At 44.8% G+C, this 27,097-nt stretch overlaps 1 protein-coding gene across 2 annotated transcripts in view; it reads right to left on the bottom strand.

The window, feature by feature from the left end:
- Positions 1 to 176: 176 nt before the first annotated feature.
- Positions 177 to 27,097, bottom strand: part of LOC126327417 (uncharacterized) — a 63,541-nt gene continuing 36,620 nt past the window's right edge. For both annotated transcript variants that reach the window (XM_049995885.1, XM_049995886.1), the window contains one exon: positions 177 to 3,301. In XM_049995885.1, the coding sequence (XP_049851842.1) occupies positions 969 to 3,245 (2,277 nt within the window). In that variant the 5' untranslated portion in view covers positions 3,246 to 3,301 and the 3' untranslated portion in view covers positions 177 to 968. The remainder of the gene's footprint in view (positions 3,302 to 27,097) is intronic.

The raw sequence follows: 27,097 nt of genomic DNA, 5'->3' as shown, positions 1-27,097 counted from the left end.
TCCACCCCCTCTCCCCATGCTACGTAAGCACTGCTGCTGTATGTAAATGGTACAGTATTTCTGTAGTACCAGTTAGGTCGCTTTATCATTTTCAAAATAACTGCATTGCTGCGAAGAAAAATGGAGTATCAAATGTCGCGTAATTTGAACGTTGGAGGTAAATACAAAATCCGTGATTCATAGTTGCTAAATTTTTATTGTTACATAATTAATGTTACAATTTGACCATGTATAACTTAACTGCCAATATTTACACATAGTGTAATCACAGTAGTTATTGTCTTGAATGAGTGAACTGCAAAATCATTGCAGCCGTTTGATTATACATTTACTTAAGGAATTAGTAAAAGAAGAATGGAGATTTTTGGAATAAAATCCAACAGCATTCGGTGACCATATGTATATGCATTATAATGAAACATATTTAAAAAGTAATTATTTTCAACTTCTTGTGATTATTATCGTAGGGACCGTATGAACAGTAACAAGTTCAGCAGTTCAAGTAAATTCTCTCATGACGTTTAAAGTAAGGCACTACCCACCATGTTATTGTAGCAAGGTTAGAGTGTCTCATGGTAGATAACCTCTGTTGTCTAACTACCACATTCACTGTGTGGTATCAATGTATCTGTCAGACGAGAACGCTAGTAACTTAAAATAAATGCAGTTTATGGATTTTTGTGGTCGCTGACACCTGACTTATTAAATGCACAATTAGAAGCACTGACGCCGAAGTACTGTTTAGTTCCAGTACTATTGAAACTTTTCTTGAAATTGGTAGGAGAGATAATATTGTCGGAGCTGTATATTAGACACTGGTGATACAAAAATTTAGACATGTAGTTGTAATACACAAGGTATGTAAGTTTGTATGCCGCCGTGTAGCGTGAAACATTTTTAAAAATCTCGCTCCGGCTGAAAGTTGGCTGTTCTGAGAATTGGTCGTGGCTAGTTTATGTGAGGCAACGCTACGGCTCGTTTGGAGTGGACAGTGTTTCTAGCACTTTCGCAGCTGCGTCCATCGCATTCACGGAGTAGTTCGTCGCCCACGCAAGATTCTCCAGAAGCTGGACGCGCGCATAGTTACACCTTCTGTACAGGTGTTCCAGCTTGTCGCTATCCGATTTTGACGTTAGTAACGTCCACGAAGTATTACCGGCCTTGTATCTCACTCCGTCTCTCTTTTCGTGTAGTTCATTCAGATTAGTGTCGGCCATCTGCTCTGCAAGCATGTCGATGACGGCAGAGACGACTGATATTTCCAGGACTGTGTCCTTGCTGACGAGTTCGTCGCTCTCTATCTCGTGCAGTGAGGTCTCAGCGGCTGACAAAGCGCCGATGGCGTCCGAGTGAAACTCCACGGCCTCCTCCGCGCAGGACAGAGCCGACTCTGCACACCTCGACACACTGCTGGCGGTATCAACAAGTGCGGCTGCTGTCGCACGGTCCAGTGTGCGTATGTTTCGCCGCGCTTGCTGGGCGAGCCGGTCCGCCTCCATAGCAGGCCTCACGACGCTGATCACACAGTTCATGCAGCTAAGAAAAAGGGCGTAGGTTACGTTTATCTCTTCTACATACTGCTTAGCTCTATTGGTCATATCGGATAATTTTTCAAGATTTCGAACAGCTCTCTTCACAGACTTGCGAGCGTCTTTGCAAACGTCGAAGACCTCTTTTGCACAGTAAGGCGGCTCGTCACATTCCATGATTCCTTCGAACACTCCATAGTGACTGGAGGAAGCGTCTTCTGGTATCTTTATTTTTGTTCCTGAGCTCGCACTCTCTCTGCATTCGTCACTGGACACGGTCTCCTCAGATAATAGTTCTTCGTCTTTTCTAATGCCTTCTACGATCTCTTCTCTGCTACATTCGCCGATCTGCCCTCCTGGAAGTATCGGGCCAATCAATTCGGTTTCTTCGTCTTCTTCCGAAGCGAGATCAATGTAGGCTTCTGATAAGCAGGCTTCGACAGCCTTTAGTCTCTGTTCACTGTATGAACAGCCCTCAGATGTACCTAGGTCGCTAGTGTCAGTATCTGCATCCGATTTCCCCATAGGATCGTAAGGCCTATAGCAGTCGCCGAATACAGTCTCGGCAAGAGAGCAAAGGTAACAAATTCTCGATTCTACTGCTTCCATACATTTACCAATCACATCCCAAGTGTTTTCTTCTCTCCGCTTCTCTTCCCTGGGGTCTACAGCTTTTTGATATGCTTTTGCTACATCTTTACTTAAGGCTGGAAATTTATTGGTACGAAATCCTTCTGCAGCTATTCTATCATCTCTTTCGCTGCTGCTGCTACTGCTATCACTAAGACTTCTCATCCTGCAAGTGCGTGGTGTGTTTCCTATGTTGGTTCCGACCTTTCCTTTGAGGAGAAAGGGAGTATCCATGTGTTGTCCTTGACACAATACGCTGTAACTCTGAACTTCAGATGGGTTTAAAGCTTCAGTTTCCTTGTTGCTTTTACCTACACCCTGTCTGTATTCTGGGTAACTAATTTTGGAACCAATGTAAATGTCTTTGTGTGTGTCATGTGAGCTATTGTGAACAGGAGAGCAACTGGTGCTACTGTTAGTACTGCTGCTGCTGCTGCTGCTGCTACTGCCAACACAATTGTTACTACTACTCCTGCTACTGCTGCTGTTGCTACCGCCTCTCCCGTTGCCGCTGCCGCTGCCGTCGCTGTCGCTGTCGCTGTTGCTACCGCCTCTCCCGTTGCCGCTGCCGTCGCTGTCGCTGTTGCTACCTCCTCTCCCGTTGCCGCTTCCGGCGCTGTCGCTGTTGCTGTTGCTACCTCCTCTCCCGTTGCCGCTTCCGGCGCTGTCGCTACTGCCTCTCCCATTACCAATGCCGTCGGCGCCGATATTGGCTGTCTTGTTACCGCTGCTGTCCCCGCCGCTACTGCCACTGCCACTGCTACTGCTACTGCTGTCTCTTCTAACAACGCTGACACTTTTAAGTCTCCTTTTAGCTACAGCGTATCTACGGCCTGTCTCATCAGTAACTTGTTCTGCTGAGGCTCCAGACACACTATGTAGTGAGGAGCCTTGTCCATAGTTGTCATGCTTGAACTGGACGGGCAAAGAGTAGCTGTGCTCCTTCACTATGTGTACTGCTTTCTGAAACTGTCCCGTTGACCCTCCGACACTTTTAACTTTGCCGACATTCAGCCTTGCACTGTGGGATCTAGCGCCTGATAATTCTGAGTGCGTCTTCATTTTCCAATCACCGTCAATGTCCATCCTGGAGGCTGGGACAGTACTTCATGTAGGATGCAGTTACTCGCAGTGGGCTGAGCCTGTAAAACAGAGTAAAGATTTAATAAAGCCAATACAAACTTAACTTCAACACCTATCTCTTACTAGTCCTACCTGCGAAATGTGAGTACATATGTTAATTTATGTATTAAATCTAGAAATATTTCTGCCTAGCACATTCGTAGTATTGTCAATAATACAAGCAGTCTACTGGATACACCAAAATACTGCACCATTGCGACATGTATTATTGTCACTTTATTGACAGAAATTGACACAAAATTGGTCAAGGATTTTAATAAGTAATTCTTCCACAGGTATGAGACGTAACACTGGTCACAAATGTGACCATGTGTGTCTTTACTATGATCAACATGGGAAACTTATTTTGATAACCACACAAAAGCACTGAGAAAGTAGGACGGACGCTCAGTATGACATAGGTCGATAAACTATCGAGGACGTACCAATACCTTAAAAAGCTTTAAATGTAGTTTAATTTCCACATATGCTAACACCAACAAACAAATTCTACAGGAAACAGATGTAGCTGTTGCCTTAAGCTGATGACTAGCAAATGCGAAAGCGTCTCAACGAACTAAGGACTGTTTTTAAAGACTGCGTAAGGTGTCAAACAAATAAGATACCTTACAATGAATCCCTAAAACAATTCTGGTTAAATCGATATGTCACACTACATAGTTACGTGAAAATGTGCAAATTTTATTGATATGCATATCTAACAAGTAAGCCAGCATTTCATGAATGTAAACCACTAACACATTAGGAAGATAAACGTCCAGAGAAACTCAACTAAAAACATTCGTGACTCACTGTAACCACCAGTCATAAAACTCACCTGAAAGTAAGAGCTGTTTATCTCAGTATTAAATAGCAGAAACCTGCCACATGAAAGAAATGACGCTGATGATGGGGTACAAAAATTCTAGTAGATGTAGTTATAACAAGTGCAAATACTCTGGTTGGTTAGAAAGAAAACGCACGGCCACCACCTTTGATATAGGCAAATTGCACACAGTAATTCGCTTCTCCTCTTGCAGCAAATCGTCTAGTGTGAGCAAGGCGACTCACGCTGCACTGCACTGAGACGACTGCGAGACACTGAACACTTGTTCACAGGTTCGTCTTAACGCATAAGGAGTTTAACTGCAAAGTCTCCTAGTACGGAGAATCGCACCGAGCACTGTCAGTAACTCTTGCAAGCGATTTGAGGGCAAGGATGTACGCCCAATTCCAGTGAAATAGCCTTTACCATGCCAATTACCTTTGCTAGGGAACAACTAGGAGTCTCAGCTTAAACGAAGAAGGCAATGCAACCGATTGGTATTTAACAGCGGAGAGAGATTTAGAATAGATTCTCAGATTCACAGCTCGCGCCAACAGCAGCCACTGCTGCTGACGATGAGGGGGTAAACAAACGCACTTGTGCTACGCTACCGTGTGATATCCAATTGACACTAAGAACTGTGGTCGACTCCGTCTCTCCTAATGTTTGTACATTAAACATATTCACGATTGTCGGGCTTAATTTAAGCAGACACGCGTGATATCCGACATAACGAAAATAACTGATCGGCCACTCCGGAGTGGTTGTTGTAACTGTGTACTTTTTCATAGCTCTTTACAGACCCTCATTCAAAAATGGGGATGTTCATTGTGCATTTTATCATAAATTTTATCTCTGGCCCCAATTGTATTTATTTTGTTTATTTTATCGACCCCGAGGCATGTTCATCATCCATGTTACCATTAAAGAATCTTATAACGTTTAGGAATTTCGCCTCACAGTTGTGAACACCTAATATCAGTATTTTACCATCCTGTACGTAATTTTGCTAATATTTCTATGTCGTGAAGTCATGCGTAGAGTGAAAATAGACCTTAATAACGAAAATCCGAGATTGCAATTTTGTTAACATATAAGCACGGTTGAACCAATACACTAATTTGTCTTTACAGAGTGTAGTGGACACTCCACTGCGATCACTGTCTGATTACAACGCTGTTCGTACTGCTGCACTCTTTTGAACTCTACATGCATGAGATGGTATCTTCCTACTGTGCAAGCCGTAGGTTCAACACAAGATTCCTGAAACACTCACAGAGCGTCCTTACGCAACTGTGATAGAAGATAGATCAGAACCAGTCTCACGTGTTAGAACTGTTCGTACATTTGTGAACCATTTTGCTGTTGTCAATGAGAATGTCCATTATTTGAAGCCTACATCGGAAACGGTATCTAGAAACTGAAACCAGTTGTGAATAAGAGGAAGACCAAATGTATTTCATCTGCCACAAGAATGCTGGACCAGTGATTTATTGAATGAAAATATGAAAAAACTGTACTACCCACACCTATACTGAAGCGCCAAAGAAACTGGTATAGACATTCGTATTCAAATACAGGCATACATAAAGAGGCAAATGAGGAATGAGGTCAGCAACGCCTGTACACGCAATTATTGTGTGGCGCAGTTGTTAAATTTGTTATTGCTGCTACAATGCGGGCTATAAAGATTTAACTGAGTTTGAGGGAGTCAGCGCACGAGCAATGGAAACAGCATTTACGAGGTAGCGACGAAGTGGAGATTTTCCCGTATCATCATTACACTAGTGTACCTTGAGTAAGAGGAACCCAGTAAAACATCAAGTCTCCGACATTGTTGCGGCCAGAAAAAGATCCTGTGAGAACGGTACCAACGACACATGAAAAGAGCCATGGAACGTGACAGAGGTGCAACCCTTCCGCTAATTGCTGTATACTTCAATGCTGCGATATCAAGAAGTGTCAGCGTGTGAGCCACTCAACGGAACATCATAGATATGGGCTTTCGGAGCTGAATGCCCACTCGTGTACCTTTGATGACTACATAACGCCAAGCCTTACGTTTCGCCTGTGCCCATCAACACCAACATTGGACTGTTTATGGCTGGAAACGTCATGCGTGGTCGGACAAGTCCCTCTTCAAATTTTATCGAGCGGATGGACGTGTGCGGGTATGCAGACAACGTTGTAAATCCATGGATCCTACAGGTCTGCAGGAGACAGCTCAAGTTGGAGGTTCTGTAATGGTGTGGGGTGTGTGGAGTGATATGCGACCCCTGAGACGTGTAGATACGATTCTCACAGGTGACATGCAGAGAAGCATCCTGATTCAATACTTGAATCCATTCATGTCCTTTTGGCATTCCGACGGACTTGGTAGCATTTCGCGATGTGTGGGGTGTCGAATTGTCCTGCTGGAATCCCCCCAAGTGGCTCCAGGAACTCTCTTATGAGTGTAAACCCTTCCGCTGGCCAGCGAAATCCTCATATGTGAACGTTATTGAGCGCATCTAGAATGCCTTGCTATGTGATATTCAGAAGAAATGTCCACCCACTTTGACTCTTTAGGATTTATGAACGGCCCTACATGATTCATGTCAGTTCCTCCAACACTACTTCAGACATTAGTGAAAGTCCATGCCACCTCGTTCTGAGGCCCTTCTACGTGCTCACGGGGTCGTACACGATATTAGGCAGGTGTACCAGTTCCTTTGGCTCTTCATTGTAAATCAAATGGATGACAAAATGCTGCTCTGATGTTGACGACAGCTATTTTGAATAAAAATCGTTACATCTACACCGTCACCTTATTTTGGCACTCCACATAGGACTTTTAGAATTTTATGCCTGGGAATCATTTTTACCTGAATGAAATAGCGGTCACCACAGATGCGTATTTTGCGGAACCACTTTTAAGAATAACACGTACTACCTTGAAAATTATTTACTTTAATCGATGCAGTGCCGTAAAAAGTTTTACTGAATCGCATTCTCAGGCCGTTGACAAAGCCGAGAAGTACTTTACAGTATGTTTCTGAAGTTCCGAAGTATCAAACTGTTTGAAGCACTGACGTCACGTCAGCATGGGGTAGCCGCGCATTGAAAATTGAAATCCACTTTGTGTTGCGTCGCCGCCTGTTTGAATATAGACGTAATCTAAGTCACCGAAAAAGAGTTTGACAGGAGATGCCGAATCTTAAAGCTTCGCTTTGCCATGACCTTCAAATGCTTAGTGGTAATAGGTTTGGGAAATTCCATGAACAGAACTTAATCATACCATTCTATTAAGTTTATTTTTTGAGCAGTGAATGCTTTCTTGTCGACGTGGTAACAGATGTTGGGTGACCCGTGTTTGTCTAATGTGAAACTGACTTTTTAAGGTCACGCTCAACCATCATGAAATACACTGGGGTGACAAGTCACTGAGAACCTGCTGATAAGGTGTCTTAACTCTTGTAGTCCGGCATAGAGTACCAGCTCGACGTGACATGGACTGAACAAGTGGTAGGAATTCCCTGCAGAAATATTGAAACATTGTTCCTCTACGGCCATCCATAATGGGGGAAGTTTCACCGGTGCAGGATTTTCTGCACGAATAGACCTTGTTATGATTCTTAAATGCTAGACAGCAGTCATGTTGGACAATCTGGATGGTCGAACCATACGCTCAAATTTTAGAGTGTTCTTCAAACCAATTGCGAACAGTTGTGGGCCGGTGATATGGCGCTTAAAAATCCATCGTTGTTTGGGAACATGGATTCCAAAAATTTCTGTTAATGGTCAACAAGTAACAACAATTATTTCCAGCCGATTTTAGGTTCAATTGGAACAGATGACCAGGTCCATTGCATGTTAACACCAACCACACGATTACGGAGCCACTGACGTCTTGCAGTGTCTTGTGGACAAACTAGGTGCATGCCTTTTTGGGGTCTGTGCCACTTTCTAACCTACTATCAGCTCTTACCAACTGAAATCGGTACTCACCTCACCAGGTCACGGTTTTCTAATCGTCTATGATCCAAACAATATGGTCACGTGCCCAAAAGAAGCGCTGCAGACAATGTGGCGCTATTAGCGAAGGCTAATAAGTCGGTCGCCTGCTACCACAGCCTTTAACGCCAAATATCGCAGCACTGTCCCAACATATGCATTTGTCGTACGTCATACATTTATTTCGGCGCCTGTTTCATGCAGTGCTGCTTGTCTTATCACTGGCATCTCTACGCAAACGCCGCTGCTCTCGGTCGTTACGTGAAGACCGTCTCACACTCCATTGTCTGTGGTGAGAGGTAATGGCCGAAATTTGGTTGTCGCACCACACTCTTGACAATGTGGATCTCCGAATATTGATTTCCGTAACGATTTTTGAAATGGTATGTCCCATGTTTCTAGCTCTAACTAACATTCCGCGTTCAAAGCCTGTTCATTCCCGTCGTGCGGCCGTCATCATGTCGTAAAGCTCGTTGTCTGAATAACCCGAGTACGAGTGACTGCTCCACCGACAATTTCCCCTCTTCTACACCCTGTGTGCGTGGTACTACGGCGATCTCTACGTGTGAATATCTATTCAACGACTTTTTTCACCTTAGTGTGAAGTAAGTTTGAAATACTGCAAAATACGAGTGTCTACAACGAGAACCTGAGGACTGCAACGAAATTATGAAGTCATTAGAATTTCAGAAGTGTTCCGGCCAAATACTGAGAGACCGCTTTTCTCCAAAAGTATGTTCAGTCCCATCATACCAAAATTTCAGCTTGTTGAATTCTAGCCACTGAAATTAGATGTCAAGTTGTAGGACAAATTTACCATGGTTGACTCAGTTATCAGTGATTCACAAATTGAGTTAGTCACCGTTAGTCACTGCTGAATAGAGCTTTTACGTATTGGCACACTGTAATATAGAAGTATAAACTGATCAACTGGAAATAGATAGTAAGAAGCGGAATCATTTCAAATGTTACTGAAATACGTGTAAGATATACAATGAAGAGCACAAACTGATCAAGTGTTAAGGCTGTTATGAAAGTCATCAGTGGGACATGTGCTAAGCAACTGTAAAGAGCAGCAGAGCGGAAAGTGGTTGTGGGGACCAACACAGACGTTTATAAAGAGTTTCTAGAATAAAGGAGGCCAAGAATTTGACGCAAGGGTGACGTGCAATAGCGCTAAGCCCGGCTGACATTACCGCCACGATCAAGCCACGCTGCCTGATGTCGAGGATGGTAAAAGGAGGGGGGAGGGAAGGGGAAGGGAAGGGGAAGGGAAGCTGCGAATACGCCGCATTTAAATGGCTATGCAGTCTTACGGCATACAATTGTCCCATATTTCTGACTTCTCAACACACAGATCAAAAACCAAACAAGTATTCGTATTATACCATTATTTTTGGCGCACTAAAGATGTAATGTAGTATATTTTATCTGGTACGAACTATCGGCATACGGACGGGGAGAGATTTTCACAGATTTTGGCACTCACGTGCCATGTAATCTTGACTTATTCAGTTTCACAATCGAAAAAATGTCTTTCACACACGATGGAAGCGATAATTTAGCCCTTTTGCGGCCTTTTAGGGGACGTGGAATCTACACAAAAAAAGACGTCCTGCATAGTTTTAACATAGCATTTGTCATTAGAACGGGAATTGTCCTGCAGATCAATCAGTCACATTTGGAAAAGCATAGGCGCACTTTCAATTGAAACGGCAAACGGTGTCTAAAACAGATGTAAGAGTAATTTGCAGTGTCCTCAAAGCGTGTAGGAAAATAACCCTGTAATAGTTTCAAGGCCACAATGAATTGTTCAAACCTCATGTTTTGTTTAACTTCAGTGAGCTTAGGAAACTGAACAGTGTGTCATAAGGTGACCATACTGCTACACGATTTCTTTTTAAATATATCCCCACCAATTCAGAAAGATGTTGTTCCTCATCTTGCAGTGTCTTACTATGAGCAACTTGCAGTCATTCGCACTTAAAATGCGAGATGTCAAGTTGTAGGACAAATTTACCATGGTTGACTCAGTTATCAGTGATTCACAAATTGAGTTAGTCACCGTTAGTCACTGGTGAATAGAGCTTTTAGGTATTGGCACACTGTAATATGGAAGTATAAACTGATCAACTGGAAATAGATAGTAAGAAGCGGAATCATTTCAACTTTTTCGTTGTTCGTTGTGCGATTGGATTAATGATTTCCTGGGTGAAATGTCGTAGTTCACAGAATCATTATGAATGATGTTCTTATCCAAAACTCATTTTTTCCTTCATAAATTCAACAACAGCGAGCTCAAACTCGAAAATCGTTCAAGGAATGCCCTCTGACATAACAAATGTACTTTGCAATATGAGGTTTCTATATTCTGCGTTTAGTGCCATCGAAAACAGTTACAATCAACAGTGAAATAATGTGTGCAACTTCAGAATTTTGCTATCCATACCAGCAGTTCCTTCACGTGCTCCATCGGTGCAGATTTCGTACAAACTGCTTGATGTACGTAACAATGAATCCTGTCCGTTGATCTTTGTTATTCCTTGCTCTTTCATTTTCAACTACATCATAATATTCTCTTGCATGACTTGGTAGAGTAGTTTTATATTAAATCTGCAGTAGCCATCGATTATGCTATTCCATAGAATATACTGAGAACTCCCACCCTTCTCTTCTGTTATTCCTAGTCATTGCTGGACTCCTTTGTGTTAGCAGCCATTTGCCCACTGAACTTCCTCTTTACAACGAACAGAATTCGAAGGACACGCAGCACTGACATAAAACTTCTGCCGAAGTGAAGAGAGCTGTGCCAACAGAAAAGGGCCGCTCCAAAGTATCGAACGAAACGTCGCGCAGTTCTGGGTACTTCCAAGAGGAACCGAGCAAATCCGGGACAGGCTGGACCCCGGCTCAGAGCTCGCCGTCCGCGCACTCTACACGCCTAAGTCTGTCACGCCGTCACCGCCTCTGCTCTGGAGTATGTTGGCTGCACGAATTACGTAGAGACGAAATATTAGCCAATGATAGCGGTATGTGGATGGTATCACCAGACGGAACCCTGTGAACGTAATTTTATAATACTTCCATTGGAAGCACACTGCGGGATACAGAAACAGGACTTCTTTTCACATTCAGAAATATTTCTCGAAAAAATTGAAAAATGTCCACGTCTAAATTACGAGATATCTGCGACCGGAGTGGAGAAGCCAAAGATTTACCACAGAAGATATGCTGACACTAGATAAATATTACGAAAGACAAGTAATACATTTCTGTAACGTGTTCCCGATGCTACCAATTAGGAAACAATACGATACACTGCTCGCATGGGAACCAAACCTCAAGTCACTGAACACCATCGTGTAGGTTAGTATTTCTCTTGCACTTTAACAATCTACTACGAACATCCCTCTGACGCTAAAAAAAGGGGAGACGGTGGCAAAGATACGTAATAAGAACGCAGTTGCCTGCAAAGTTAAAATAAGTTCCCTCCAAAACAAGAAAATCTCTTAGAAAGCTAAAAAATTACCATAAATCTAATGGAAAAGTTCTAGATGTCTGCTAAATAGTTAACACGTATTAGAAATAGCAGAAGGTTTACTTCACTTCACTTTGTAATCAGCCTCATTACTTCTATTTCACTAGGGACATCCCGTCAGTTGCTGTGAACTACGACATTTCACCCAGGAAATCATTAATCCAATCGCACAACGAACAACCGCCCACAGGAAAGCAATGTTGTTGGAAGTCGCTTTTAAGGAATGATATCAAAAGCCGTTTTCGAATCTACAGATACGGAATGAATTTGCGATCTCCTGTACGGAGTACATCATGCGAACGAATTATCAGATGTGTCTCACAAGACTGATGCTTTCTAAATCCACGGTGGTTTGATTTCAGTATGTTAGAAATCTCTGGGTGTCTCATAACGTTGGAACGAATTGTTTGTTTGCATGTGCCGCTACACGTTCATGTCAGTGAAATGAATACCTAACTCTGCAAATTACGTTTAGTTTCTTTCGTATGTGTTGAGGTGATCTGTGCAACTTCCCATACTTTTCCTTCCACAAATACTACAATACTCCTCATGAAACTATTTCTACACTGGGAACGATCTGTAACAGTGATCAGAAGGGGAATGATGCAGTAACGAACGCTGCACTTACTCGCTTGCTCCATTAAAATGTCTACTCTCAGGACAGCGTAAGAGGCAGTACTCTCAGTTACGAACAGCTATCTCCGACCCAGCGAGACGTCTCTCGATTACAAAATTTCTCAAGAGGTCGTTCTGTGTCCAGTAACCAGTACATCCAGAAGTAAGGAACACAAAACACTGAACAACTGCTACTGAAAATACACAAACCTGTTTGGAAAATGTTATCACTGATTACTCTTAAGTTTGTTTCTTTCAATAACTAGTCTCGCAGCTACATCGTCGTACTTACATTGTACCCCAGTAAAACTAATGATACAAGACTTCCTGCTTAATTAAGATAATCGTTTCTTGAACGGTATGAGCCCTGTTGCGTTAGTGTAGTGCACATTAATATCATTTACCGCTAGGTTATTGAATCAAACAGACATATCAGTGAAATCGTCAGCAGAATATTCCATATCGTTTTCGAAAACCGTCAGCCGTGCAGGTAGTTTTTCGTTCCCACGCATGTAACGGGATGTTGATTTCCACTTAATCCACGTTTTAAGTGCAACCACCAAAACAGAAAAATAAGAACTCCGTTGCTGGTTGACTAATAAAGGGCGTGAAAGGTAAGTACATGCGCGTGGAAGCTTACAAGCCATGTGTTAGGCGTGTTTGCCAAACACGATCCTTGGTGCTCCCTTCCCGGTCGCATTTCTTACTCTGCAACTGCAAGGAAGATGACTTGTTCGCTAAAATGTCAACTGTGAGGGACCATGCCTGTGGAGGACTTCTTAACACGAAACAGTTTCTTTCTGTCAATAAACGTATACCAATAACAATACAATTTGCGGATGTGCGCACGCTATTGCTTGAGAGAATGTTTCTTACGGCATACCTACTGTTTTCCCCTTATGAAGTTACAATGCGATATTTCAAGTTACCGTTAGGTCACTCTGTTGTAGGTTTACAGTGTCCTTGTATCTGTTGTGGCGAATGTCAAGATCAATCGTTTGAAAGGACACAGGGGACTTTCTTCCCCATTCTTCCTAGTTAGAGGTTCTGTTTGGGGCTAATCTCATTTTCGACGAGACATTGTACCGAAATCCTCCTTCCTTCCCCCCCTTCCTCCTTCGTTCTCAATATGCCTACTGAAGGAAGTGTCGCAAGAAGCTAAACTGGTCGTCGCACTTGCCAATTATCGGTTACGCTGTCATTGACAATAGTAGTAAAGTTCAGAAACGCCTATCCCCAACGCTTGTGTTCCTGAATGTGGTAACCAATTTACACTGAAAACGATCGTACTTGAAACGGGACAACTTCACTTTCTCTACTGCACATAGGAAATATATTTCGCATTATCTCCACTGCACAGATCTCTATTATGCACAACATCGCAAATGAATGTTCCTGTAAGATTAAAACTGGGTGCTGGACCGAGACTAAGTCAGAACCTCCACTTTCGACGTCAAGTGCTCTACCGACTGAAGTACCCAAACATGAATCAAGACCCCCCTCCTCACAACTTCATTTCTGCCAGTACCCCGTCTCCTACCTTCCAAACATCACAGAAGCTCTCCTGCTAAGATCTTTAGCCCGTGAAAGCTACAGGCCCCAGTTCGAGACTCGGTCCGGCACACAGTTTTAACCTGCCAGGAAGATTCATATCAACGCACACTCCGATGCGGAGTGGAAATCTCATTCTGGAAACGTCACAAATGTTGCACTTCATTTTATACTTTTATTATGCGTAAACGATATTCGTGTCCCAAATGGCAATATTCAAGCTCTCATGGCATGAGCTACACAACCTTGTACAAAATAAGACCATACTTCAATACGCTTATAGGAGCATGCCACACAAAATTAAAGTGGAGAATGTTGAAACCTAGTATCACACGCAACATTGTCTACGAAATTTTGTACTCGCTAATTCGAGCGAAGGGATGTTCGCTGGAAATCATCACTTGGGCGGACACCGGTCTGTATCAATCGGCCACTGGCTGATGGCGCTGAAATTCGTATTTCCATGACGAACATCCAGAAATCCCTTCATAAACGTGTTTCCGCAATATTTTTCTCTTACTGGTTGGTTAGACAATGAACGAAACTGATGTGTCGGCCTGACAGTTTTCTTTTATTATGTTTTTTTTGGGCACAAAACTGCTACGGTCATTAGCGCCTGTGTTGTGGCTTAGGGAAGGGTAAAAAACCAAATTGGAAATCAGCAGCAATGGGAGAAAAACTCAAAAAGTGGTGAAGCTTGGAATTCAAAAAGGAAAGCTTGGAATTCAAAAAGGAAAGCTTGGAATTCAAAAAGGAAAGCCTGGAATTCAAAAAGGAAAGCCTGGAATTCAAAAAGGAAAGCCTGGAATTCAAAAAGGAAAGCCTGGAATTCAAAAAGGAAAGCTTGGAATTCAAAAAGGAAAGCTTGGAATTCAAAAAGGAAAGCTTGGAATTCAAAAAGGAAAGCTTGGAATTCAAAAAGGAAAGCTTGGAATTCAAAAAGGAAAGCTTGGAATTCAAAAAGGAAAGCTTGGAATTCAAAAAGGAAAGCTTGGAATTCAAAAAGGAAAGCTTGGAATTCAAAAAGGAAAGCTTGGAATTCAAAAAGGAAAGCTTGGAATTCAAAAAGGAAAGCTTGGAATTCAAAAAGGAAAGCTTCGAAAACAAAAAGGAAAGCTTCGAAAACAAAAAGGAAAGCTTCGAAAACAAAAAGGAAAGCTTCGAAAACAAAAAGGAAAGCTTCGAAAACAAAAAGGAAAGCTTCGAAAACAAAAAGGAAAGCTTCGAAAACAAAAAGGAAAGCTTCGAAAACAAAAAGGAAAGCTTCGAAAACAAAAAGGAAAGCTTCGAAAACAAAAAGGAAAGCTTCGAAAACAAAAAGGAAAGCTTCGAAAACAAAAAGGAAAGCTTCGAAAACCACTCTAGAATGGGAGGGGGTAGTTTTCCCCAAAAAGAGTTTCAAATGACTGACGTCGTCCTACTGACAATGGATCTCGACGACGCGATCGGCTGAGCGCTTGTCTGCTAAAATGGAAGATATATAACGCGACAGCTGTAAACGGGCACGTAGCGGAGTAAAATAGTCGCACTGAAGTAATAGGTGTCTCACCGCCCACAGTTGAGAGCAGTGGGGACAAAGCAGGTGAGGATCGCCACTTAAAAGATGTCGATGGCTAAGAAGACAGTGCCCTATCCGGAGTCTAGTTAAAATTACCTCCTCCTGATGCCGAGTTTGGGAGGAAGAGGTCGAAGCACAGAAGAGCTTTCACGTCGATCAATTTATTATTGGAAAGCGTCAATCATTGTGCGTGCCATAAAAGAGCAACACGACGATATAAAACACTCCGTAGATCGGCGAAGGGAACTATGCGAACAGCAGACTGAGCAAGAGAGCCTTGGCCACTATATCTGCTGCCTCGTTTTCACGGATACCAACGTGTCCTGGGATCCAGATGATTGCTACAGAGACTCCACCCAAGTGGGGCAAGTGGAGGCATTCCTGAATCGGATGGATCAGAGGCTGTACAGGGTAAAGAGCTTGGAGACTGAGGAGCGAGCTGAGCGCATGTGAGCATATATTGTATACGCTGATTGCAACGGACGTATTGGACAGTCTGGAGAAAAGCGTAAGGCTCCGCAGTAAAAAACGAACACTGGTTGGGAAGCCGAAATCTAATAGGGTGTCGCCTACAATGTAGGCTCTCCCAAGACCTGATGTTTTTGAGCCATCAGTGTAAATAAATGTGGCATCCTTCATTTGTGGCATAGAGCAGCAAATGTCCGACGATAAACAAGGGAAGGGGTACCATCGTTGGGAAGCTGACAAAGGTCACGCAGCATGCAGGACCGGGGGCGGAACCAAGGCGGTGCTGTACCCCCAGTTGTAAAGAAAGTTTTAGGAAAATGGAAAGAAAGAACGTAGCAGTTGACGGAAGCGGACTCCCGGTGGTTGTAGAGATGAAGGGCGGCCTGCATACCCTAAATCCAAAGAGGCGTCGAAAAAATGTCATGGCTGAAGTAGCAGGCATGGAAGACAGATGGCTAGCATAACGACTAAGGAGGACAGCTCGCCGATTGGACAGCGGAGATTCAGCAGTCTCAGCATAAAGGCTTTCCACAGGGTTGGTGTAAAAAGCTCCAGACGCTAAACGCAATCCACGGTGGTGGATAGAGTCGAGACGCCGAAGAATAGACGGCCGAGCGGAGGAGTAAACTATGCTTCCATAGTTAATTTTGAGCGCACTAAGGCGCGGTAGAGGCGGAGGAGGACAACTCCGTCTGCTCCCCAGGAGGTACCATTCAGAACACAGAGGGTGTTGACGGATCGCCGACAGCGAGCCGAAAGACAGGAAACGTGGGAGGATCAGTACAGTGTTCTGTCAAACCTAAGTCCCAAGAATTTAGCGATGTCCGCCAACGGAAGGTCTACAGGGCCTAGATGTAGTTAACGCGGAAGAAACTCCGTACGACGCCGAACAGTGACACAAACGGTCTTGCAGAGAGAAAACCGGAAGCCTGTTTCGATGCTCCAAGAGTGGAGGCGATCGAGACAGCCTTGAAGACGTCCTTAAAGAATGCTGGTCCCTTGAGAGGTGTAGTAGATCGTAAAATCGTCCACGAAGAGGGAGCCCGAGACATCGGGAAGGAGACAATCCAAAATTGATTTTATGGCGATGGCAAACAGCAAGACACTTAGAACGGAGCCCTGGGGCACCCAGTTTTCTTGGGAGAAAGTTCTGGGGAGAGTAGTGTTCACCCGTACTTTAAATGTGCGCTCGGTCAAATTCATGAAGGAAAAGGTCTAGCCGACATCGAAAGCCCCGAGAGAACAATGTGCGGAGGATGCCTGTCCTCCAACAGGTATCGTACGCTCTTTCCAGATCAGAAAATAATGCTACCGTTTAGCGTTTCCTGAGAAAACTGTTCATGACGTAAGTGGAGAGAGCAACAAGATGGTCAAGTGCAGAATGATGCTTTCGGAAACCGCATTGGGCAGGTGTTAAAGGGCTTCAGGACTCCAGTCACCAGGCTAAACGGCAATTCAACATACGCTCAAAAACCTTACATACACTTCTCGTGAGAGAAATTGGGCTATAGCTAGAGGGGAGATGTTTGTACTTTCCAGGTTTCGGAACAAAAACGACTATGGCTTTCCGCCATCTTCTGGGAAAAGTATTGTCGGTCCAAATCCGATTACAGTGGCGAAGGAGATAACGCAGACTATGGTATAATAAATGCAACAATATTTGGATGTGAACACCATCCGGTACTGGGGCGGATGAGCGAGAAGAGTGCGTGTTGTTCCCACATGGAGAAACAGTATTGAAGCTTTTGGTACTTTGAGATGAGAAAGCAAGAGGCCGCACTTCCTCTGCACGTTTCTTCGGAAGAAAGACTGGCAGGTAATTTGAAGAGCTCGAAATGTCACCGAAGTGTTGACCCAATGAGTTAGAAATGGCGGCTGGGTCCACTAACGTATCATGCGCGACAGTGAACCCGGAGATCGGGGAGAAACTAGGCGCGCCAAATAAACGGCGAATTCGAATCCAGACATCTGAGGAGGGAGTGAAGGTGTTAAAGGAGCTAGTAAAGAAGTCCCAGCTTGCCTTCGTGCTATCGCGGATGACGCGACAGCATCACGCACGTAACTGCTTATAGCTGATACAGTTGGCCAAAGTAGGATGGTGGCCGAAAACGCGAAGACCACTTCTCCGCTCGCGTATTTCGTCACGGCATGCCTCGTTCCCCTGGGGAGCGTCGGGGCAATTCGGGGGTGCGCGGTATTGAACGTTCCGCGGCTGTAAGAGTAACTTCAGTAACATGATTGACCTGATGGTCGACGCTAGGAAAGTGACGGTAATCGAATGTCGTTAGCGACGAAAAACTTTCCAACCGGCTTGGGCAACTTCCAGGGTCTCAGGCGCATAGTTGGCTGTGGAGGCTGCAATCGAAGGACACATGGAAAGTGGTCACTCGAGTGTGTATCAGCAAGAGCGAACCATTTAAAGCGCCGAGCTACCTGAACAGTACCAGCCGAAGATCCAAATGAGAGAAATTCGTCGTGGAGGCAGACAAAAATGATGGTTTCCCAGTGTTGAGCAAACTAGGTCCGCTTGGTGGAAGAGGTCCAGCAACAGAGAGCCTCGCGCACAAGGACGCGGTGATCCCCAAAGCGGGAGGTGGGCATTGAAATCCGAAACCAGCAAATATGGGGCGGGAGTTGACCAAGGAAATGAAGGAAATCAGCTCTTGGCATCGGTGTGGACGATGAAATGTATGCGGTACAAAAAGAGAAGTTGTATCCTGTAAGGGAAATACGGACAGCAACAGCTTGGAATGAACTGATTAAGGGGATTGGGTGATAATGGGTAGTATCATGGAGAAGAATCCAAAGTCCCCCATATTCTGGAGTGAAATCAGAAGAGGGGTCAAACCGGACTGACTGGAAATGAGGGAAAACAAAGCGATTGAGGCGATGCATCATTTTTTCCGGAAGACAGAAGATGACCGGCGAGTAGGATCATAAGAGGATCGACAATTCATCCCGATTGGCTCTAATGCCGCGGATATCCCAATGGATAATTAACATATGGTGGACAGAAAAGGGAAGAACCTTTCCATGGTTACTCTCAAGGACTGCTGAGAGCGGGCGGCCGACAGCGTGGATCGGCATTCAGCCAATGGCAGAAGATGCTTATACGTAATTTGTTTAGGGGCAGCTCCTGCGGTCGGCAGGGTGATCGGCCGCCAGCAGTCCTCCTTGACGACACGGAAAATGGCCGATGGTGGTTACCGCTAGGTGGCGCTGTAGATGAGAGACGCTGTGGCGGAGAATGAGTGGAACTGGGTTACTTTATTAGTCTTCTTGGAAACAGGACCTTGATATGAGGTAGGAATCGATGGTTTTGAAGTCGGGGTACGTGAAAAATCTTCTCGAGTAGGCTTTCTTCTTCTTCTTCTCCTCCTCCTCCTCCTCCTCCTCCTCCTCCTCTTTCTCCTTCTCCTTAAGTCTGGATGTCTGACTTTGCGGCTCGTGGTTTAGCAGGAGCCGCTGAAGGGTGAGCCATAGAGTGAGCAGGTAATAGTGGGGACGTTAAACGGGCAATCTTTGCGCTGGCCGATCTTACGACTGTGATACTAGAGGTGAGATCACAAGTCTGCGTGGCTGCCTCCTTAGTAGGCCGAGGAGATGCCAGGACTGCTATATTTACCTGCTGGAGGCACAGTGGGATTTCGACTGGCGAATAACTTACGATCAGCAAATGTAGACACTTTGTCCTTCACTCTGATTTCATGAATTTTCATCTTTGAAAATGGGGCAATCTCTAGAGGAAGCAGCATGGTCGCCCATACAGTTGATGCAAAAAGGGGATGATTGTGGCCAGATTGGAACACGACTGGCTGTTATGATTAAACCGCTGATACCGATAGCAAAGCGTAGGGTTGGGGATGTAACAGCGAACTGTAGTTATCATCATCATCATCATCATCATCATAATCTATATCTATCATTTAAGACTGATTATGCCTTTCTCATAGCCCGCCTCAATGTCCGATGGAAGTTGAACACTGTCGAATGTCAGAAAGACTGTACAGGTTAATACCAAGCCTTTCTCAGCCCTTTTCAGGACTATGCACAATGGTTACACCCTGGTCAGAAAGGAAGTTTTGAATTTCCTCGTTGGAAAATCCGGCGAGTGAGCGTGTATAAAACACCCCACATGATGAATTTGAAGTGCGGTGCACTTACACCTGGACACGGCAGGTGTATACCAGTGGAGTTCACACTAATATTTGTGCCTGGAGTGCACTGACTGTTTATAACAAGTTGCCATTTCGTAATCGGGAACAACACTTTAATGGACCTGCAATTGTGTCGACACCTTTCTGAACTATGAAGGGGTCGACTGTGGAGATGTCTTGACTTTCTTCCGACCGAGAAACGAGGAACTGTGGCGCTGATGGAGGAATAGTCTGTGGCTGAGACTAACTTTCGCTTTTGAGCAGAAATTTTAGACGTAGAGGAAACCATTTGGGAAGTATCCCCCATGATTACCCGTTTCTCTGAAGGCGTGCTCCCGCCTTGTGGGGGCCTCTCTGAGGGCACTTCCACCTTAGGTGATTCTTCACGCCTCAGGTCACACCTCCAGAGAAACGGCCGGAGTGACCAATCGGCACGTTCGGAAGGTACCAGGTCGGGTAATTAACCCCCCCCCCCCAGGCCCGGCCGTTACCATGGGGTACGTACGTGTCCATGTCTACCCAGGGCTGGGAATTACCCATTACCCCGTCACCAGCTATGTGTGGGAACGCGTGGGTCGGCCTTCCGACACTCACAGGGACGAAGTAAGGAGACAGGTTCGAAGGAAAGATCTCAAAGAGAAGAGGCACGGAAAAGATATGGACAAGGAGAGCACATACTTTTCAGCATAGAAAGCAAATAAGAGACAATATGTTTTACAGTTACCAGCATCCAAAACAAACTCCCAAGGGGGGGGGGGGGAGGGGGAGTGCGGGCTGATGGTCTTAGCAGACGGAATATGGCTTAAAAATAAAGGATAAAAATGGGTTTGCTATCAGGATCTTGCGTTTTCACTGCGTAACATTTACTACTAGTGAACGAATAGGTTATTCACAACAGTGACTCAATTGCAAGTCAACACCTCTCGTATCATATGCTGCGTACCTGATAACGACAACAACATGATGCTAAACGTGTGAAATTCTGTGGTTGGTTGGACTGAAGCTACACTCCTGGAAATGGAAAGAAGAACACATTGACACCGGTGTGTCAGACCTACCATACTTGCTCCGGACACTGCGAGAGGGCTGTACAAGTAATGATCACACGCACGGCACAGCGGACACACCAGGAACCGCGGTATTGGCCGTCGAATGGCGCTAGCTGCGCAGCATTTGTGCACCGCCGCCGTCAGTGTCAGCCAGTTTTCCGTGGCATACGGAGCTCCATCGCAGTCTTTAACACTGGTAGCATGCCGCGACAGCGTGGACGTGAACCGTATGTGCAGTTGACGGACTTTGAGCGAGGGCGTATAGTGGGCATGCGGGAGGCCGGGTGGACGTACCGCCGAATCGCTCAACTCGTGGGGCGTGAGGTCTCCACAGTACATCGATGTTGTCGCCAGTGGTCGGAAGGTGCACGTGCCCCTCGTCCTGGGACCGGACCGCAGCGACGCACGGATGCACGCCAAGACCGTAGGATCCTACCCAGTGCCGTAGGGGACCGCACCGCCACTTCCCAGCAAATTAGGGACACTGTTGCTCCTGGGGCATCGGCGAGAACCATTCGCAACCGTCTCCATGAAGCTGGACTACGGTCCCGCACACCGTTAGGCCGTCTTCCGCTCACGCCCCAACATCGTGCAGCCCGCCTCCAGTGGTGTCGCGACAGGCGTGAATGGAGGGACGAACAGAGACGTGTCGTCTTCAGCGACGAAAGTCGCTTCTGCCTTGGTGCCAATGATGGTCGTATGCGTGTTTGGCGCCGTGCAGATGAGCGCCACAATCAGGACTGCATATGACCGAGGCACACAGGGCCAACACCCGGCATCATGGTGTGGGGAGCGATCTCCTACACTGGCCGTACACCTCTGGTGATCGTCGAGGGGACACTGAATAGCGCACAGTACATCCAAACCGTCATCGAACCCATCGTTCTACCATTCCTAGACCGGCAAGGGAACTTTCTGTTCCAACAGGACAATGCACGCCCGCATGTCTCACGTGCCACCCAACGTGCTCTAGAAGGTGTAAGTCAACTACCCTGGCCAGCAAGATATCCGGATCTGTCCCCCATTGAGCATGTTTGGGACTGGATGAAGCGTCGTCTCACGCGGTCTGCATGTCCAGCACGAACGCTGGTCCAATTGAGGCGCCAGGTGGAAATGGCATGGCAAGCCGTTCCACAGGACTACATCCAACATCCCTACGATCGTCTCCATGGGGGAATAGCAGCCTGCATTGCTGCGAAAGGTGGATATACACTGTACTAGTGCCGACATTGTGCATGCTCTGTTGCCTGTGTCTATGTCTATGTGCCTGTGGTTCTGTCAGTGTGATGTATCTGACCCCAGGAATGTGTCAATTAAGTTTCCCCTTCCTGGGACAATGAATTCACGGTGTTCTTATTTCAATTTCCAGGAGTGTACTTTGTAGTGGCTTGGATGTGGGTTCGCTTCCCTGCCGAGATTACAAAATCTTAACAGGCGCAAACATACCTTCAACTTTAGTAACGCCAAGTAAAAACCGTAGGACTGTACCGTGGCTCCAAATCAAAAATAAACATGTTAGTTAGCTTCTGGCTGGAACAGAGCTGGATTACTTTGGCTGTCAGAGGTGGAAGACCAAGTCTCTGCACGCGGGTACTCCGTTTCTAGTAAGCTTTCTTACACTAATGAAGTTACTTTAGTTCGCGAATCAATCGTCCTGTAACGTCGTAGGACCTTACCTTCTTACTTTAAGAGATCTCATGATTTAAAAAAATAATGACACTGGGCTAGGTTTAGAGCTCCGATTTCTATTTGTCTCTTGGTTTGAACCTCTTGGGTGATACTGACTCATCATTTCGTTTATTTCCTCACTACGCCAGCCTCCTCCAGGTCTTTACAAATGGCGCGATCCTAATAGTGAAAGGGAACTTCTTAGTTTACACCACGTGGGTGTCACGAGTTTCATGTGGGGTCACGACGAAAAGTACGAGGTTAGAGACCTAAGCAACACAAAACTACTCATTTCATCACCTCTAAAAGACCACGTGCAGATCTCGCTAGTGGTGAGGAGTCAAATATTTCACGTCTATTCGTAGCCGTAACACAACAGCGAAAGGAGCCAGTTTCGAATCCCTGCCAGACAAAAATTACATGTATCGTCGTTTCAGGCTCTACTATCACGTTGTTCGTTAACGTATTCATTATCTGATATCTGATGGTGCTTACTTAAAAATTCAGATAGGTACTGGGTTCTAATCCCCGTCCATCACCAAAACTTTACCTCACGGCGTTTCACACTTGAGCTTTCCACTCTTTTCACTCTATTACATCCCTTTCGGGGTTACTTTTAAGGGGCAATATAAGTAATTATGGGGTTCCCAGTCAAGTGCTGAACGTATCGTCACTTATTTCCAGGTTCCAACATTCGGCGTTATAAACTGATGCTGGTGAACACCTCGATATTCTACGTTTCTATGCCAAGTCGACTCTCGATCAGAAACCCGAAATTGCTTTGGGAAAGTGTGATTTCTAATTCAGATCAGGTACAAAAATTTTTAATTTAATCGGTGTGATAAGACTTCTGAAGTGTCACCTATCGTAATTAAGTTTAATCTTCAAGTGTAAGCGTCTGTTTGAATTATTAACATGTTTTTTAATATTTGTTGTATCGCAGTATTTGTTTGTATCGAGACTGACTGCCATAAAGAGTATTTCTCTCTAGTAGTCCCTTTTTGTACCAGTTCTGTATAATCAAACTATTTACTGCCGAGGGAACACAGCATTGCCTGTTAGCGAAACATGAAATGTTTGAAAACCCGAACAGAAGAGACTTGACCCACTTGAGATGTGTTGCTACGGAACTATGCTGAGAATTAGATGAACTGATATGGAATGGAGTGGTTCTCCGCAGTATCGAGTAGGAAAGGAGTATATTTAGTACACTGACTACAACAAGGGTGAGAATGAAAGGCATGTATCAAACACGGAGTAACTTCCATGGTAGTAGAGCTATAGAGGATAAAAACTGGAGGACAGAGATTGGAATATACCCAACAAATAAAAGAGGATATTGGGTGTGTGAGTTGATATAAAGGTATACGCACTGCAGAGGTGTTCGTCGTGGGCCGCATGAAGTCAAGAGGGAGAGAGGATTCACCATAACCGTACGGAGGTGGTGTCGAGATACGCCCTCTCAAGGGCGCAGACCCACAGGAGAAGCAAAAACACAGGAAAAGAAGCTATGGCAGAAAAATGTTTTAAGAACTGAGGGACACGTATGTTCCTGTCCCATTGCTGTTTTGTATTTTCTGTTAACTGAAAAAAGACTTCCAAACATCCCGCAACCAATTGCTCTTCAAGCTCACATCGTCCAAGTAGCACCACGCGGGAACGACTGCTGTCATATGTAAGAGGACCGCTATCACTTCTTGTGGCAGTATTGCGCTCATTTTACGCAGCTTTCGAAGTAGTAATTGCTATTTCATTACAGTATTCTGATGGACTTGTTTTTGCTACTACGTTACGGTATTCTACGATACAAGTAGCAATCAGATGTTGGAGCAATTATACTTTTCGATCAAAGGCATTTAATTTTTACCTAATGAGGGCAGGAGCAATGTGGAACAGTGGGAGAGAAAATGTGCAGGGGATACTTAATTTACTTCCCCTCTAGCCAGTACTTTCACTGGTCTTCCCAGAAAAGCAGTGAAAACAATAGAAGATATTCCTAGAAACGGACAGTCAATTCAGAATTATTCCTAATTCATTTTTACAGTAGCTACCATGAACACATTGTTACAACGTTTGTAACATTTATGACTTTTGTGTGATATATTGAATTTGTAGGTATAGAAGTTTTCATCGAAACAGTCCACTTGAAGATGAAGTTCATGAAAAAATACGTTTGAAAGTTGCATCAAATCCACACTTTTGAAGATACGACAGTGAAACTTGTATCATGATTTATATAAAATTAAGAAATTTGTATTTCCTTTCTTTGAAACTACGCTACTGGCCTTAGTACACCCCGAAGATGACGTGCTACAGACGCCAAATTTAACCGCAGGAAGAAGATGCTGTGATATGTAAATGATTAGATTTTCAGAGCATTCACACAAGGTTGGCGCCGGTGGCGTCACCTACGACGTGCTGACAGGAGGAAAGTTTCCAACCGATTTCTCATACACTAACAGCAGTGGACCGTCGTTGCCTGGTGAAACGTTGTTGTGATGCCTCGTGTAAGGAGGAGAAACGCGTAACATCACGTTTCCGAATTTGATAAAGGTCGGATTGTAGCCTATCACGATTGCGGTTTATCGTATCGCGACATTGCTGCTCGCGTTGGTCGAGATCTAATGACTGTTAGAATACGGAATCGGTAATTTCAGGAGGGTAATACGGAACGTCGTGCTGGATCCCAACGGCGTCTTATCACTAGCAGTAGAGATGACAGGTCTCTTATCCACATGGCTGTAACGGATCGTGCAGCCAAGTCTCTATCCCTGAGTCAACAGCTGAGCACGTTTGCAATACAACAACAAACTGCACGAACATGAACAGTTCGACGACGTTTGCTCCAGCATGGACTGTCGGCTCGGAGACCGTGGCTGCGGGTACCCTTGACGCTTCATCACAGACAGGAGCGCCTGAGGTGGTGTACTCAACGACGAACCTGGGTGCACGAATGGCAAAACGTCCTTTTTTTCTGATGAATCCAGGTTCTGTTTACAGCATCATGATGGTCCCATCCGTGTTTGGCGACATCGCGGTGAACACACATTGGAAGCGTGTGTTAGTCATCGCCATACTGGAGTATCTCCCGGCGTGATGATATGGGGTACTATTCGTTACACGTCTGTCACCTCTTGTTCGCATTGACGGCACTTAGACGGTATCGTGCTTCGAGGGGCAACAAAAATTTCTCTAAAATGAACCCGACTGAAAACTGCTTTTATGTGACATCGATCTAAACACTATCTATAAACTCAGGATCGCTTCCGGCTGATTCCTCGTTGTGAGGGTTAACAGCAGCAGGAGCGACTCAGTGAGTGCCTTCCAGCTCGTGTAACAACTCTGCGTAAAGCTTCAGTTTGTCGATGGTCGCTCAGTTTTCACCGAAGTGGAGCTCCAACAGCTGTTTTACGTCTCCTATTTTTGATTCTGGAAGTTTTGTACCTGATGTGATTGGTGTCGGGCCATTTGCTTTGATGAAATTTTTTCCCCCTCTTCAGAATGTTGTTCCCTCTCCAGCTTCGGAACTGTAGAACGGCGCTCTACGAACTAGAGAAATCTTGTTTTTGCATTTTCAACCCGGAAAGGCCAGTTACTTGCACTGAGCCTGCTATCTTGAACAGGACGTTCATTTTGTCATAGACTTGGCACCGTTTTAAATTTCGCCAAGTGCTGTATGTATAGAGACGGGTTTTTCGATGACGCTCAACTTGCGAAGTGTTCTTTCGATGTCACCGATAAGTATGTTGGTGGCGTGAACGAATGGATCACTATTGTGAATCACAATTCTACTTCTCTATTTCGGGAGTTTCGATAAAAAACCGGTGAAATGGAATGCTGATCATCGTCCTGTTTTTATTCTGGTCCTCACATCCGTTAGAAAACGAATCTTTTTTCACTCCGAAGTTTAGGTGAGAGTGTGGTGAACCGTCGACCGTATTTGGTTGGAGCCTTTGGTATATTCATCTTCGAGTCATATGTACAACAACATCGGCATTCTGAGGGAACTCTGAGAAGCATCGGCACACAGTAAAGTTGTAAAAGAATGTTTGACGGGAATAGTAGAGCGGTTGGTCTGGCACCTTTGTTAGTAATTTATTCTTTTGAAAGTTGTAGCCAGGAGTTATTTCACCCTCTATCTTCTTTCAGCTTTGTATGGGACACGTCATCTCTGGTCTTCTGACCTTTGACCTGAGTTTGCAGGCTGTACTTGTCGGCGCTTCGTTTTTCCGCTTCAGAACGGTTTTTCTATGATGTGCATGTCGGGCGAGTATCAAGATATGGAGCACCAAAGACAATATTAAAATCTTTGCAAAAAAAGTCCTGGAGTAATCGTATTTGACGATTTAGGGTTCAAAATACACCGTCCACATCTTCGTCACACTCATTGTGC

Source organism: Schistocerca gregaria, chromosome 2 (assembly GCF_023897955.1).
Source record: "Schistocerca gregaria isolate iqSchGreg1 chromosome 2, iqSchGreg1.2, whole genome shotgun sequence".
Classification (NCBI taxonomy): Eukaryota; Metazoa; Arthropoda; class Insecta; order Orthoptera; family Acrididae; genus Schistocerca; species Schistocerca gregaria.
Note: the sequence above shows the minus strand (reverse complement) of the source record. Positions and strands in the feature narration are given on the sequence as shown.